Source organism: Plectropomus leopardus, chromosome 15 (genome assembly GCF_026936395.1).
Source record: "Plectropomus leopardus strain MGB_pleo_1.0 chromosome 15, ASM2693639v1, whole genome shotgun sequence".
Taxonomy (NCBI): Eukaryota; Metazoa; Chordata; class Actinopteri; order Perciformes; family Serranidae; genus Plectropomus; species Plectropomus leopardus.
Genome location: NC_142190.1, coordinates 28,024,455 through 28,037,865, shown reverse-complemented (window position 1 = coordinate 28,037,865; position 13,411 = coordinate 28,024,455). Strand labels below are relative to the sequence as shown.

Sequence of the window (13,411 nt, the reverse complement as noted above, 5' to 3'; positions counted from 1 at the left end):
TTATTATTATTAGAGTAAAAAAACATAACATAAACCACTGCAAAAAAACTCAGCATTGTAGCAGAATAAAGTGTGGTCAAAATCATTCACCATAAAAAATTACAATACTAATGCATTAACTCTTCAAAACCTGGATGGTAATCAGTTTTCTTGTGCTGCGTTCAGACACCTTTCACTTGCTATTTGACCCTTTGGTAAAAACTGGTTTAATTTCTTTCATAAACATGGAGGGAACAAAGCAATGACCAACATGGCAAGAAATGTCCCACAAATTGCCATGAATTAGTAAAAGGTGAGGTGAAAATAAAGGGCGAAATGTCCAGAAAACTATATTTATAATAACTTTATATTTTAAATAATATTACAGAAAAATATAATAAAATCTAAAGATTTTTTCCAGCACTTTTTTGGTCATTTCCTTTTTTTGTTTTTGTGTTTTGCTTTTTTTTTCCTATTTTCAAGTAATTTTCAGTTAACCTTTTGACTATTTTTTTGTGATTTTTTGGGGCCATGTCAACTTGGGTTGCTTGTTGCCCCCTCCTTGTGTTTTTGACAGAAATTAAACCAATTTACTCATGCATCAAAGGGTTAATGGGGGTAGATTAAAAAGTGAATTGGGTCTGTGGTGCACAAAACTAATGTTCTGTCATATTAACAGTCACAGTTAAGATCAGTTGTACACCGTAAAGTGTAAGTGCAGAGCATCATGCAGTCAATTGAAAAACAATGTCATAGAGGCAAATAAACTTAGCTTTAGCTATAGCTATAGTATGGAAATGCCTAAACATAAGGATATTATAAAAAATTATATTGTATCACTGTCTGCAAATTTAGGGCGTTCTTAAACACACTAGTGTCATAAGAAGTTTACAATGTAAGGTAGTTGAGAAAGTGTTTCCTGCTGAATATAAGTACACAACTCCTGAATCTCCAGGTGGGCATAAAGCGCAAAAGCAGCAAGAATAATACACAGCTACATAAATTCAGCATTGATAATATAAAGCTATTATTGTATTTTTGAGACGTCTAAAACCTGGTAAAGAATCCCTGTCCAAACTATGGTAACCACTGGTTTTTGTCTCACTGCTGCATTCCGGGCCCTCACGTGAACCCTGAATGAACCGAGGAGAGCGATGTAGGGACAAAGAAGAGCAGGCGAGCACAGACAAAGGAGGGCGGCGAGAAGGGTCAGTAGAGGAGAACAAGCTTTAGACTCCAGCAGTCTATGGGCGAGGGAGAGCAGCGAGCCCGCCATCAAGCAGGCCGTACCTGAGAGGATTTGCGGCGGCTGGAACGCTAGCCATGCAAACAGCAAAGAGGAAAGCGGCATGTCAGGATCCGATGACCCGCAGAGAAGCAAAAACAGAGACATGAGACACAATTTGAGAACAGGAGAAGGAATAAAAAGCCTTTTGGTGCTCTAGACTCTGAGACAGGAAATAACCAGACACAGCCACAACAAAATAATCACAATGGGCAAAGTCACACAGTACACAGGTGCTCCTCTGGACCTGATAACAAAGCAAATAATACTACTGAACAAATAAGAGGAAGGCACTGAGCAAGAGAAACACAGAGCTACAGCTATTAAATACATAATCAGAGGTTCAGACTGTTGTGTTTTCTGAAACAAAAGTGTTGCAAATCACACAGCACCACTTGAAATAGCATTTATGAATCCAAAATTGGAAATAATACTCAGTTTTGTAAAAGGGTCCAGTGTGTAGGATTTACGGGGATATATATATATATATATATATATATATGTATATATATATACACATATGTATATATACATATGTATATATATATATGTATGTATATATATATATATATATATATATATATATATGAGGTGATTATTCTTCAGTGTATAATCACCTCAAAATATGAATCACTGTGTTTTGGTTACCTTAGAATGAGCTGTTTATATCTACATAGCGAGCGGGTCCTCGTCCACAGAGATCACCTTGAGGCACTGCCATTATTCTACAGTATCCAGAACGGACAAACCAAACACTGGTTCTAGATGATCCCATTCATGTTTACATGTTTTCACGTTTTTGTGTTTTCACAGCACTTTCAATCGCACAAAATGCTTCTAGATGGTACAGGTGAAGTAGTATAGCCTTACTTTTGAATGTTTTGGTGGCATCTTTGCATCTTGAATTACCAACTTCACAACACCACAGAGTTCGTGGCATTAAAATGCAGAATGCCTGCAGTTATTTGTAGCTGACAAAACCAAAAATTGTCAACAAATTGTCATTTTCTTCTAGATCTGGGTACAAAAAGTATCAAATGCATGCATTTGTGACCTGCATTTGATACTTTCTCGTTTTCACAGAGGCAACTAATAGCTAGCAGCCTGTCTATGACAAGCAATACCGAAAAAACACAGATTTGTAACATGAAACTGCTTTGATCAGCGATTTTACCGGTTTATATTACATGGTCCCTTTGTTTTGGAGAGGAAGAGACCTCTGCGGATTATTCAGCTCCCGGTGAAACCCTCCTGAACAATGAACACTGAGAGAATTCTAACCGTGAGTTTACATTTGGCACAGGGAGAATTTTCAGCGGGATTCAATCTGCAATCCTAACCACCAGATGTCACTTAATCCTACACACTGTTCCTTTAACCCTTGGAAACCTGAATAGACGTCTTTTTTTGTGCTGCGTTCAGGCCCCTTAACAAGTACCTCAACCTCCCAAATCTAAGCAAATTGGTTTGATTTCTTTCAATTTTTTCAATAATAGTAAAAGGTGATGAGAAAATTGCCTAAAAAAAGATGGGAGGATAATGAGAAAATTATCCCCAAGAATAGCAAAAAAATGTCCAGAAAACTATATAATAAACTATAATATAATTTTTTATTTAAAATTATGTCACAGAAAAATAAAATAGAATAAATACCTTAATACTTAATAGGATTTTGTTAGGTCAATTCCTTTTTTTATTTGTGTTTGTTTTTTACTTTTTGTTGGCTTATTTTTGGGTAATTTCCTTGAAACTTTTTTTTTTACCTTTTTTTATGAATTCCTAATTAGTAAAATTTACTTACTTTTGGGTCATTCCTTGTTCAGTTGCCCGCTGCCTCAAATCAAGCCATTTTTCTCTGGTTTTAAATGGTTAAAGTATCCATATAATATGTTTCTTTTGATTATTTTCTCCTGAACTAACTCATCTCCGTAACATGTGAGACAGAGAAAATATGGTCTCAAAGTTTCGGATTTCACACCAAGTGGTCAACAACACAGGGGAACCCTGTAACTGAAACCCTGTCAGCAGACAGCTTGGGACAGCAGTGGACCGGGGTCATTTTTGGATGCAAAAATCTGGCAAGCAGTTGGCTCGCGGAAGTCACATGGTAAAGCCTCCATAAGGCATTGCAGGTGCAAACCAAACAAAATTGCAAAAAAAAAGAAGTTACATCATCGCCATTGACGCCGAAGATCCTCCTCACGCGCTTGTAATCCTCCTCAGAGGGAATCAGCTCTGGGACCTACAGTTTGATAGCAGGACCAGCCATTGCAATCAGGAAGCCAGAGAGTCAAATCAATGATGCAGAGAAAATTGCAATGATTGTCCACTTTACTAAAAACTGAAGCATTCCATGTAAACCAACAAAAAGTGTCTTTTGAATGTGAGAAACACACACTGTTAGGTGTATCTTTGCAGCAAGACAAGCACACACACCTGTTCTTTGGGTGAAGACTGAGCCTGGGAAAGTGCACCAGGGGACGGCTTACCCTCGGGGACCACAGGGGGACAAGATGTCTCCTTAACCTTTACAATATATGCAAATATCCACACACACACACAGTTTGCCAGACAAACATGCACACACACACACAGATGGAAATGAGACGGAAAGATGAGGATGAGGATGACATTTCGCTCCTTTTTTTAAACTTTGTTTTCAATTCAGCACACTCAGAACCAACTTCAAGGGATGTTTGTTCCCGCTAATTTAATTTTCCAGTTAATTCAATCAGGAAATGAGCAGAGAAAATGACTATTACAGAAAATCGGATCATTAAGTGCTGCGGCAAAAGAATAATGGTTCAAGGCTTTTGTCAATGGTTACTTAAGCAACAATCTGCTCTTCTTTAAAGTAATTAAATAGTTTTGCATTGTCTCAGTTGAATTTTCATACAACTGCACCAACTTACAGGAAATCTGGGAGAGGCAGCTGAGATGAAATCATCAAGTTTCATGAACTCACTCTGTAATTGCATGCTGTGGATCGGTAAATTAAGTTTTGTCCCATATCTCCTGCTGTTCGCATTTGAAGGTGCATCTCAAAATTAAAGTTGCACTACAAAAAACTTTTTTAATCATGATAAAAAATCATTAATTCTTATTGATTCATATCTTTGGATGGCAATAAGGCTACATAGAGCCAATATAATTTTGGTTTCAATTATAATTTTTCTCTGTAATCTCATTTGCTGCAAATTCACTTCCATTCAAATATCACCTTCTTCAGGGATAGTTTAGGTGTATCTAACAGTAATGGCTGACCAACAACATGTCATGTTGATATATAGCTCAGCAGAAAAGCAAAATCACGACACAGCACAAACCTCCAAGATGGCTAAGCCACAAACAAATGTACGGTTCTACGTTTACATCTTGATCCTTCCCTTAATATTAGAAAAATGAAAAATTCTCCCCAGAGCAGTCAAAAACACAATATCCCTGAGCAAAAACACCAGGTGCATATCTCCAAAATCAAATCCCTCACTCCACAGCCAAATACCCAACTGTTCGCCAGATTTCAGGGACATCTGTTGATCAAATTTTTCAGATGGCCTGCTGGCAGACAAAATTCCAAAGATGCTGAATAACAGGACAAAATCTAACCTTGTCTGAGGGAAGATAAAGTATGAAACTGAAAGTACAGTGACAAAATAAAAATAATTCATTTAGCAAGTCCAGACAGAAATATTAAAAGTTTGAGCTGAATTTAATTATCCATTTCCCAGCTCCAGGCTGCACATGGTGATGCATGACCAGCTGGTTTTCTGGTCAACTGTTTTTTTGGGAGAGAGGACTGTTTAATTGGCAGGAACTAGTGAGTAGTTTACTGAATGAGAATATTAGTTACATTTTTCTCCTGTTTCTTTACAAAGCATCCTAAAAGATCCTTAAAGCAGACGCCTCAGTGGTCAGCACGACTTCAGTGCTTCGCCTGCAGAAAGTGACAGTAATGAGTCTCAGCTCAGTAATCATAGACCAGTCCAGCTGACCGGACCACCGCAGTGCAGGCCATGAGTGCACCCTTACACCCACTGATGAAGTCTGATCATGAGTTCGTACATGCACCCCGCTTCCCTTCACTTATTCAGGGTGGCTTCATTATATGAAGAATCTTTTTTGTCCAAAATCAAGAGCAAGTCAAGAGAATGAGATGTAGTATTAAAATGATAGTTGTAAGAAATGATGATCCATAGCCAAAATGGTGTCAATTTCACTGTAAAAGTTGATCTTACTTAAAACAAACTTAAAAAATGATTGCTTTGAAAAACCAAAGTAAATATCACTATTAATCTCATTGTATGTTATTTTATATCTAATTGTTACATTTACTTAATTTTGTGAAGTTTTTGCAACTTAAAAATGACTATTTAAATTACTTTGTTCTTACGAAGTGTTTGCAACTTCAGTAAACTAAGTTAGTCTGATTTAACCTGGTCATGAGAAAGAGGATTTTGACAATGTTGAAGTGAGGAGATCTGCGAGTTCTGTTTTGTTAACGTGTTAAAGAAAATACAAATATGATTGTCTGGTTTTGCAACCAGCAGAATACATATATATAGCAGAGTAAACTTCACTTACTGAAGTTGCTATAATTCAGAAAGATTGATTTAATTACTCTTCATTTTTAAGTTGACCGTAAAATCTGACAAGATAATCTTGCTTAAAATAATCTTGGAAACCGATTGCCTTGAAAAAGGAAAGTAAATATAACTATTAATCTTAATTTATGTTTACTTTGTATCAAAGTGTTAATTTTGCTTGAAATCTAGCTGTATTTACTTAATTTTGTGAAGTTGTTGCAACTTAACAATGACGAGTACAAATACCTTGTTCTAAGTGTTAGCAACTTCAGTAAACTAAATTAATCTGACTTAACTTGATCATGTCAAAGAGGATTTGGCCAATGATGAAGTTAGAAGATCTGCAAGAAAATAAAAAATACAAAAATGACTGACTAGTTTGCAACCAGCATAATACAGATAGCACAGCAAACTTGGTGTAATGAAGTTGCTAAAACTTAGAAAAAAATGATTTAATTAAACTTGTGATTTTTAATTTTATGTAACAAAAAGTAAACTTAACATTTAGATACTAAGTACATTACAAATTATGACAAAGTTACATTTACTTAAATTTTCCTTGGTAATTGGTTTACTTTACATTTTTAAGTATAATCAACTTGTCAGATTTTACAGTGTTGCAACTTCACAAAATCAAGAAAATAAAACTAAATGTTCAATACACTTCACAACTATATATTATAAAGTAAATCAGGACTAATAATTGTATTTATTGACATTTTTCAATGCATTCTGTGTCCTAATTTCTTTAAGTAAAATCAGCTTTGATTTTACAGTGCTGATGATGTTTTTCGAGGTAAATACTATGAAGACGTTGCACAGATGTGAACAGTAATGGCTGTGTTGTTATCACACAGCATGCTCCACCCAGAGGTTAAGTAGCAAACATGCACCTTGTTTTCACTCAGTACCTCTGGTTTCTTTACAGGGACTGGACGAGGTTTCGGGATGAACCCTGCAGGAGGAGCCAGGGGGTCTGTCTTTGAGACAGGAATGAATCCTGGAGGTCTTGCCAGGGCATTCTGTTTTGGGGGCACCGGACTGGACTTTCTGGCAGGGATGAAACCAGGCGGAGGGGTCAACAGATTCTGTTTGGGGAGCGGGATGAACCCAGCAGGCGGGGCCAAAGGGTCGGGTTTGGGAGGGGGGATGAACCCAACAGGAGGGCTGAGGGGGTTAGACTTTGGCAGTGCAGGGTTTGCTGTGGGCACAGATATCGCCTCCTCTGTTTTTTCCACGTTAGGTTTTTCTGCTTTTTCCTCCACCTCTTCTTTCTCCTCCTCCTGCTTCACCTCTTCTTTCGTGTCCTCTTTGCGGTCCAGAGTGCGTACGCGAAGCCGGTGTTCCTTGGTTCTACTTCTGCCCATTAGGCTGGTCAGACCCATGGAAATATCATCCTGCCCAGCAGCTCTGGTGCTTCTGTCTGCAGCAGAGGCGGCCCTGGCAGCCTCAGAAACAGCAGACTGGTTCTGCTCTACCGTCCCAGCAGGAACCACTCGCCTAACGACTCTTCGCACAACCCTCACCACCCTTTTACCGCCAGAACTCTGCTCCTCCCCCGGATTGTCTGGGTCGCCCATGGCAACGTCACTGCTGGACTCCTCAGCTGATGATGCAGTTGGCTGTGGACCACTTCCTGTGTCTAGCCCGGGTTTAGAGTCTGCCTGAGGCTGACTACTATCTACATCAGACTGGATACAAACAGAGCAAGGCAGACAGTAGTGCTGATTACTCCCATGGCTGACACTGATAAACTGTCAAAGATTTCAACCTGGTCTCAGAAACTCTGTGTAAAGGATTTATATCAGCTAGTGTATTTTATTTGGGTATCTTAAAACTCACTCAAGCTATGCAACCACTCGAGTTAGAGCGTGCGATCAGGCAATCTGATTCAACATTTTTCACTCTAAGTTTGGAGTTTATTTGAAAGCTGCTGGAAATGTTGTGAGACTTCAGAGATGTAAGCCATGCATTAAAATGAGAAAACAATATATATAAACACAACTGTAAACATGATATTACAGGCCAAGCAAAATGGCCATTTGTATATCAATGACTCACCATGTGTTGCTTTGAATTCAGGAAAAATATGTTCCACTCCAAAAAGGGCAAACAATCTCTATGAAATTAAGTCATCTGGAGCAAAGTTTAACAACAGCAAAACTATACCAATAACTCCTTTTACACACTCAACACACAACTTGTGTATTATTACATGTCTCATTTATCCAGTCATATGCTCAGTACTTCCCATTTTCACTTGAGCAGAGTTTAGGTTTGCTGTTTATATCCTAAAACAAATGTTTTAGAATATGTTCTTATATCCTAATGTTAATGTTGTTTGGGAATACTGAGCATAAGACTGGATAAATGAGACATGGATTATACTGTACTAAACAGATGTTTTGATATAGTTTTGTCATCCCCTATTTCTTCAATTCATGAAGAATGTTCATCCTTTTTGGATCTTCCGTTCAACACTGAGGCATGCAAGGAAAACAAGGTCTTTTCCACGAATTCAAGGCGAGTAATTGATTTAGAAATGGTCCCTTTGTAGGAGAAATATTTCTTAAAGCTCAACCGTAGTTTTTGGTGTTGTTAAATGTAGCTCCACAGAAGTCTAATTCCAATCTTATTGTTCAATTAGCTGGTGCAGACAAGCGGACACTGTGTTTCAGACTGTGGGCCAAGACATACTTAGTATTGACATTCAAGAGACTAAACTGTAAGTAAAATGTCTTTTATTAGGAACAAAGGTATACTTTATTGGGGAAGGAAAATTCAAGTTTGTTCACTCACACATGCACAAATAGAACCTATACGCATGCATTCTGTAAGGAGAGATTTCAGAAAAAGGGGGCTTCCTGGCGCCAAGTCCCCACTCCACACTAGTGACCCCGGCTGCTAGATTGCACTACCTCCAGCCCTAGCCTGTTAATTAGTTCATCATTTAAAAGTGTACTTGTCATCACCTATTCCAAAACTCTACATATTGCGAGCTAACTTCCCATGACCATGCTGTAGTAAAATGACTAGTTTACAGAAGGTTGTAATTAGTTTGCAAATGATTTCCTTTTATCTTGAACCACAGCACACAACACTTTTCATCATGTGCATTAGTGCCCGACAGCATGCTGGCAAAAAAAAAAAAAAAAAACACTTACATCTGGCTTGTTCTCAACTTTAACCTACACAGGAGGAAGAAATACCAAAAATGTCAAACCACACATTCAGACTAGAGTGTTTCTCCATCAACATAAAGAAGCATTTCACAAATTCTATAAGCAAACGGGAGGCACATAGAAAGACAAAAAATCCACATAAAAATGAGACTTCCCTTTTGCTCCCAGAATGAAAAGCGCGATTTGTACGCCATGGAGAGAGGCCAGAAGTCATGGAACAAACTGGGCGACGTGGAGAATAAATGAATGGAATGATGAGAAAGAAAAAAAGGAGAGGAGAGGAGAGGAGAGGAGAGGAGAGGAGAGGAGTGGAGAGGAGAGGAAAGGAGAGAGAGGAGAGAGGGGAGAGGAGAGAGAGGAGAGGAGAGGAGAGGAGAGGAGAGGAGAGGAGAGGAGAGGAGAGGAAAGGAGAGGAGAGGAGAGGAGAGGAGAGGAGAGGAGAGGAGAGGAGAGGATGTACTGAGTGTAGCAATGAAGAATGGGAATTTAGTGCTACAGTGAACTTGTTTTCTGCATACAACAGGGCAGTGGGACCATGCAGCCCTGAGGACAGAACACATGAACAACAATAACATGGACAGTTTGCTTTGGCACACTAAAAAGGACGAGTGGGAGACATAGACATCTAACAAGACTTACACACTGCAAACAGGATCTGCAGTGGTGTTATTTATTAAACTTGGGCCTCAGTCGCAATCAATTACTATAACTATGTATGAAGAACTACCCTTCACCTCCGTCGGCACACTGAGATGATTACACATGTTAGTCATTTGTCTCATTTGTGGTGATGACACAAAATCAATCAGAAAACATACGACTGTTGCACACAACAGGAGTATGTTGCCGACAGCAAAACACTTTACAGGCAGCAATATTAATAGCCAATTGACAAAGAAATCCAACACTTGTGTTTTTCAAACTTCCATATCTATATAGGGGTCGACAGATAATTGGCCTGGCAGATTATTGGGGCCGATATTTGGCATTTTTGCCAAATATCTTTTATGGCATTTTATTTTAATGATCGCCACTGAAATTGATTGATAAAAAGTGCAAAAAAGTGTCAGAATGGGAGGAACTTTTACTTTGTAAAACCTCAGGGAGCTATATATAATTTAATTCAATTTAAATTTTCAATTGACTTTTATGCAGAAAAAAAAAACGCTGGGAACTAGATGACTAGACTTTTCAGTTTTGATTAAACACTTGAAGTTTTGTGTTGGAGTTTGTTATATTCCACATTCTAAATTTTGACAGAAAGATTTTCATTTTTATTGGAAATGCATATTGGTTCCAAATATTGATTATGAGTCTCATTAACTACTAATAATTGGTATCAGTGTCTGCCCTGAGAAAACAATATCAGTCGACCCCAATCTATCCTTAATGACCTGGCAAACAAGCCAAACTTGACTTTCATTAACAGTTCAGACTGGCTTTCTACTCATTGAGGAGCCACAGCAAACATGCAGCAACATGTTTCACCATCTCCGGCCCTGCTTTCATCAGAGTCCACTCCTATAAATAGTTTCAGCAGCAAAAGGAGGCCATTCTGACACACCACCAGAGCCCAAATGGAAGTGCTAAGCAGAGTATGTACACCCAGAGCCGATCATACCCTGCTCACCCACACACACACACACACACACACACACACAGTCCACCAGAGGCCCTGCGCCCATTACCTTCTCTTTAGGCCTGGTTAACCTTCCAATCTCCGCTCCGTCACTGGAGCAGCGCAGTCAGGGCCAAGGCAAGAGTGGGACCTGGGTCTGCAAAGAGCTCACACTCACTAGTTGAGAGAGGGAGGGCAACGTGGAGGGCGGGGTCACAGACGGCACAGCACAGTAAAGCTGGGGGAGCGGAGGGGGTGTAATGTGAGAGGAGCTAGGCAGGGATATCGAAGAGGGACAGCTGCTGAAAATACAGAGGGGCTATAAATAGGATTTGCAGAGGAACGTCAATTAATACTTTTCACTCCCAATCTCTTCTCCTGGTGACAGAGAATTAGTGAGGGAGTTTCCCTAATCAAGTGATAGACAAACTCTATATATAACTTTCACTTACAGGGAACACAAAGTACATTAATGCAATGAAGTGCAGCGTTTCCAATGAAATCTTAGTCTATGTGTGACGGTAGCTAACTATGGTTGGTGGAGGATAGTGGTGAACTTCCTCTCTTTTTCTTTTAAATCTTATGAGTATGTCTCTTTTTTAAATCACTCTGTTCCCCCTCTCAAAATTCAAATGTTTTTCTTGGTCCGTGAATGCTGTGCAAGCAAGACTCATCTTTAAGAATGCGCGATAATATCCACACAACATTGTTATTGGCTAATATTGACAGAATCGGCCAACATGCTTTTTCTTACAATGAACAATAACAATAAATCACTATTATATATATTGAAAAGCATTGTATTCAATATCTCCATCTGCTGGTGGACCATCACACTAAGAGTCTGCGTAATATGATGTCAATTCCAATACAGAAGATACTTGATCACTCGAATTAGGTGGGGTAAAAAAGTGGATATATATCGATATCGGTATCTGTGATTGGCCAAATTAGTTGTTATACATCGTATATCATGCATCCCTATTCATCATGAGTTATTTTTATCCCTCAGTAGCAGTTTGTGTGGCTGCGTGGATAATTGATCAGTTGATGCCGTCATAGCTGATAAAATCAATGGATAAGAGGGGAAGCAGAGTGCAAAGTGAGTGAATGATAACTTTTACACCATGCATAATGAACTGTTTAGTTCAACTTTGACTGCACCTGCTTCATCTGTGACAACAGTACGACTTGCGCTTCGAGAGTGTCGTGCAATGAATAACCACATTTATTACAAAAGCAGTAGAAAACCTATTTCTGGCAACAGATCTTTTAATTGTGGTGGCTTGCTACAGATAAATGAAGTTGTGGGAAACCCTGAAGAGATTGAGAGATGATACAAAGATGTATGGCAATAGTTTGGGCTGGGTATTGGTACTGAAAACCTTTAAGGTATAACCCAGTACCAAGTGGTATCAACACTTCTCCAGTCAAATGATACCCACAATTGGTTCTTTTTCTACCCTGATGTAGGAAAAAAAATACTATTTGTATAGTTTTGTTCAAAGCCAAATTACTGCAAGCACTGTGTGTTAATGCAACACATGATGGACCACTACATCAGCAACAACAACCCATACAGTCGTAGTGTGGTGAAGTCAATTCAACATCCAAGGATGTCACCAAAACGTATGAAAGTATGGCTATAATGGCAACTGAATGCTTCTATTGATGGGAATCGAAAGAAACAGAAATTGGTATCAGCAGATGAGTGCTGGTACTGGTACTGCAATTTCTTTAACGATACCAAGCCGCAGTAATACCAAGTGCAACAATTTCCTTCTCCAGACAACCTCAGAATTGAATGAAAGCTCACTCAATCTTTCGTTCCCTTCCACAGTAACAGGTTGAGTAAGACATTAGTCTCAGTGTGAGGAAAATGCACTGCTATCTGTATCCTCCTTATTGACTGTAAGGTGAGAAACTTTTTTTGCAGTAATGGTAATGCACATCTCAAGAAAGATGAACATGCAAGCTTGCACAAAGAACCAAAGCATAGATCTATCATCTCAGGCCACAGCATGGCTTGAATATTTGTGTTCCTCACTGTGCCATTTACACCACAAGAGGGAGCTATTAACTTATGCATTCATTTCTTTATTTCATAGAGGGTTCTGTTTTGGCACACTACTGACCTAAATTTCAGATGTGGTATTGTTTGGCGACAAACATGAATAAGAACAACGCAAAAAGCAGCCCAGATTTTTGACAAATAACACCCATTTCATACTTATCCGTGCTTAAGTATCAATCAGTTTACACATTTTAGAGTGAGGCACAGATATGATTTTTTAAACTACACTCCTCTTCCAGTCAACATTAAATTTTTGTCGACATGGCTTCAAGTGAAAGCTCTGTCAATACTGCATTGCTGCAAAACCAGTTGGGGGAAAACGTGAAGCTCACTGGTGCCATATAGAGTGTCGCTTCACAAGGAATACCAGTGATGGGCTAATCCAATTTCCACATGCTCTTTTCCTCTTCATAAACTCATTAAGTTTAATTTAGCAAATAACCAACCTTATGTACAAAGTAACAGTTGGGTGTTACAGTTAGGTTTGGGTTTAGGCACAGTACTCTAAAGAACGCTATGAAGGGCACAGACACGAGAAGACTGTAGGTGTAAAACTTTGAGAATCCCTTCTTAAAAGAAATCTCCTTAACAGGTTAAAGTCCCTTACAGGTTCAGCTGAAATGTAATGGAATAAAATATGATAGATTTCAAAAATCCCCCCAAAAATAATTAAATACATAAAAGAAAAGA

At 38.7% G+C, this 13,411-nt stretch overlaps 1 protein-coding gene across 12 annotated transcripts in view; it reads right to left on the bottom strand.

Moving 5' to 3' along the window:
* Positions 1 to 13,411, bottom strand: part of LOC121952334 (unconventional myosin-XVIIIa-like) — a 100,690-nt gene that overhangs the window by 76,342 nt on the left and 10,937 nt on the right. For 4 of the 12 annotated variants that reach the window (XM_088088099.1, XM_088088100.1, XM_088088090.1 and 1 more), the window contains exons 3-5: positions 3,701 to 3,790; positions 3,435 to 3,506; positions 1,270 to 1,296 (exon numbers count right to left, since the gene is read on the bottom strand). The exons of 3 other annotated variants lie outside the window; for them this stretch is intronic. In XM_088088099.1, coding sequence (XP_087944225.1) covers positions 1,270 to 1,296; positions 3,435 to 3,506; positions 3,701 to 3,790 — 189 coding nt within the window. Of the gene's footprint in view, positions 1 to 1,269; positions 1,297 to 3,434; positions 3,507 to 3,700; positions 3,791 to 6,758; positions 7,539 to 9,011; positions 9,036 to 10,717; positions 10,845 to 13,411 lie in introns of those variants that run through there. 5 more of the 12 variants (XM_088088096.1, XM_088088097.1, XM_088088098.1 and 2 more) reach the window with 5 other exon arrangements.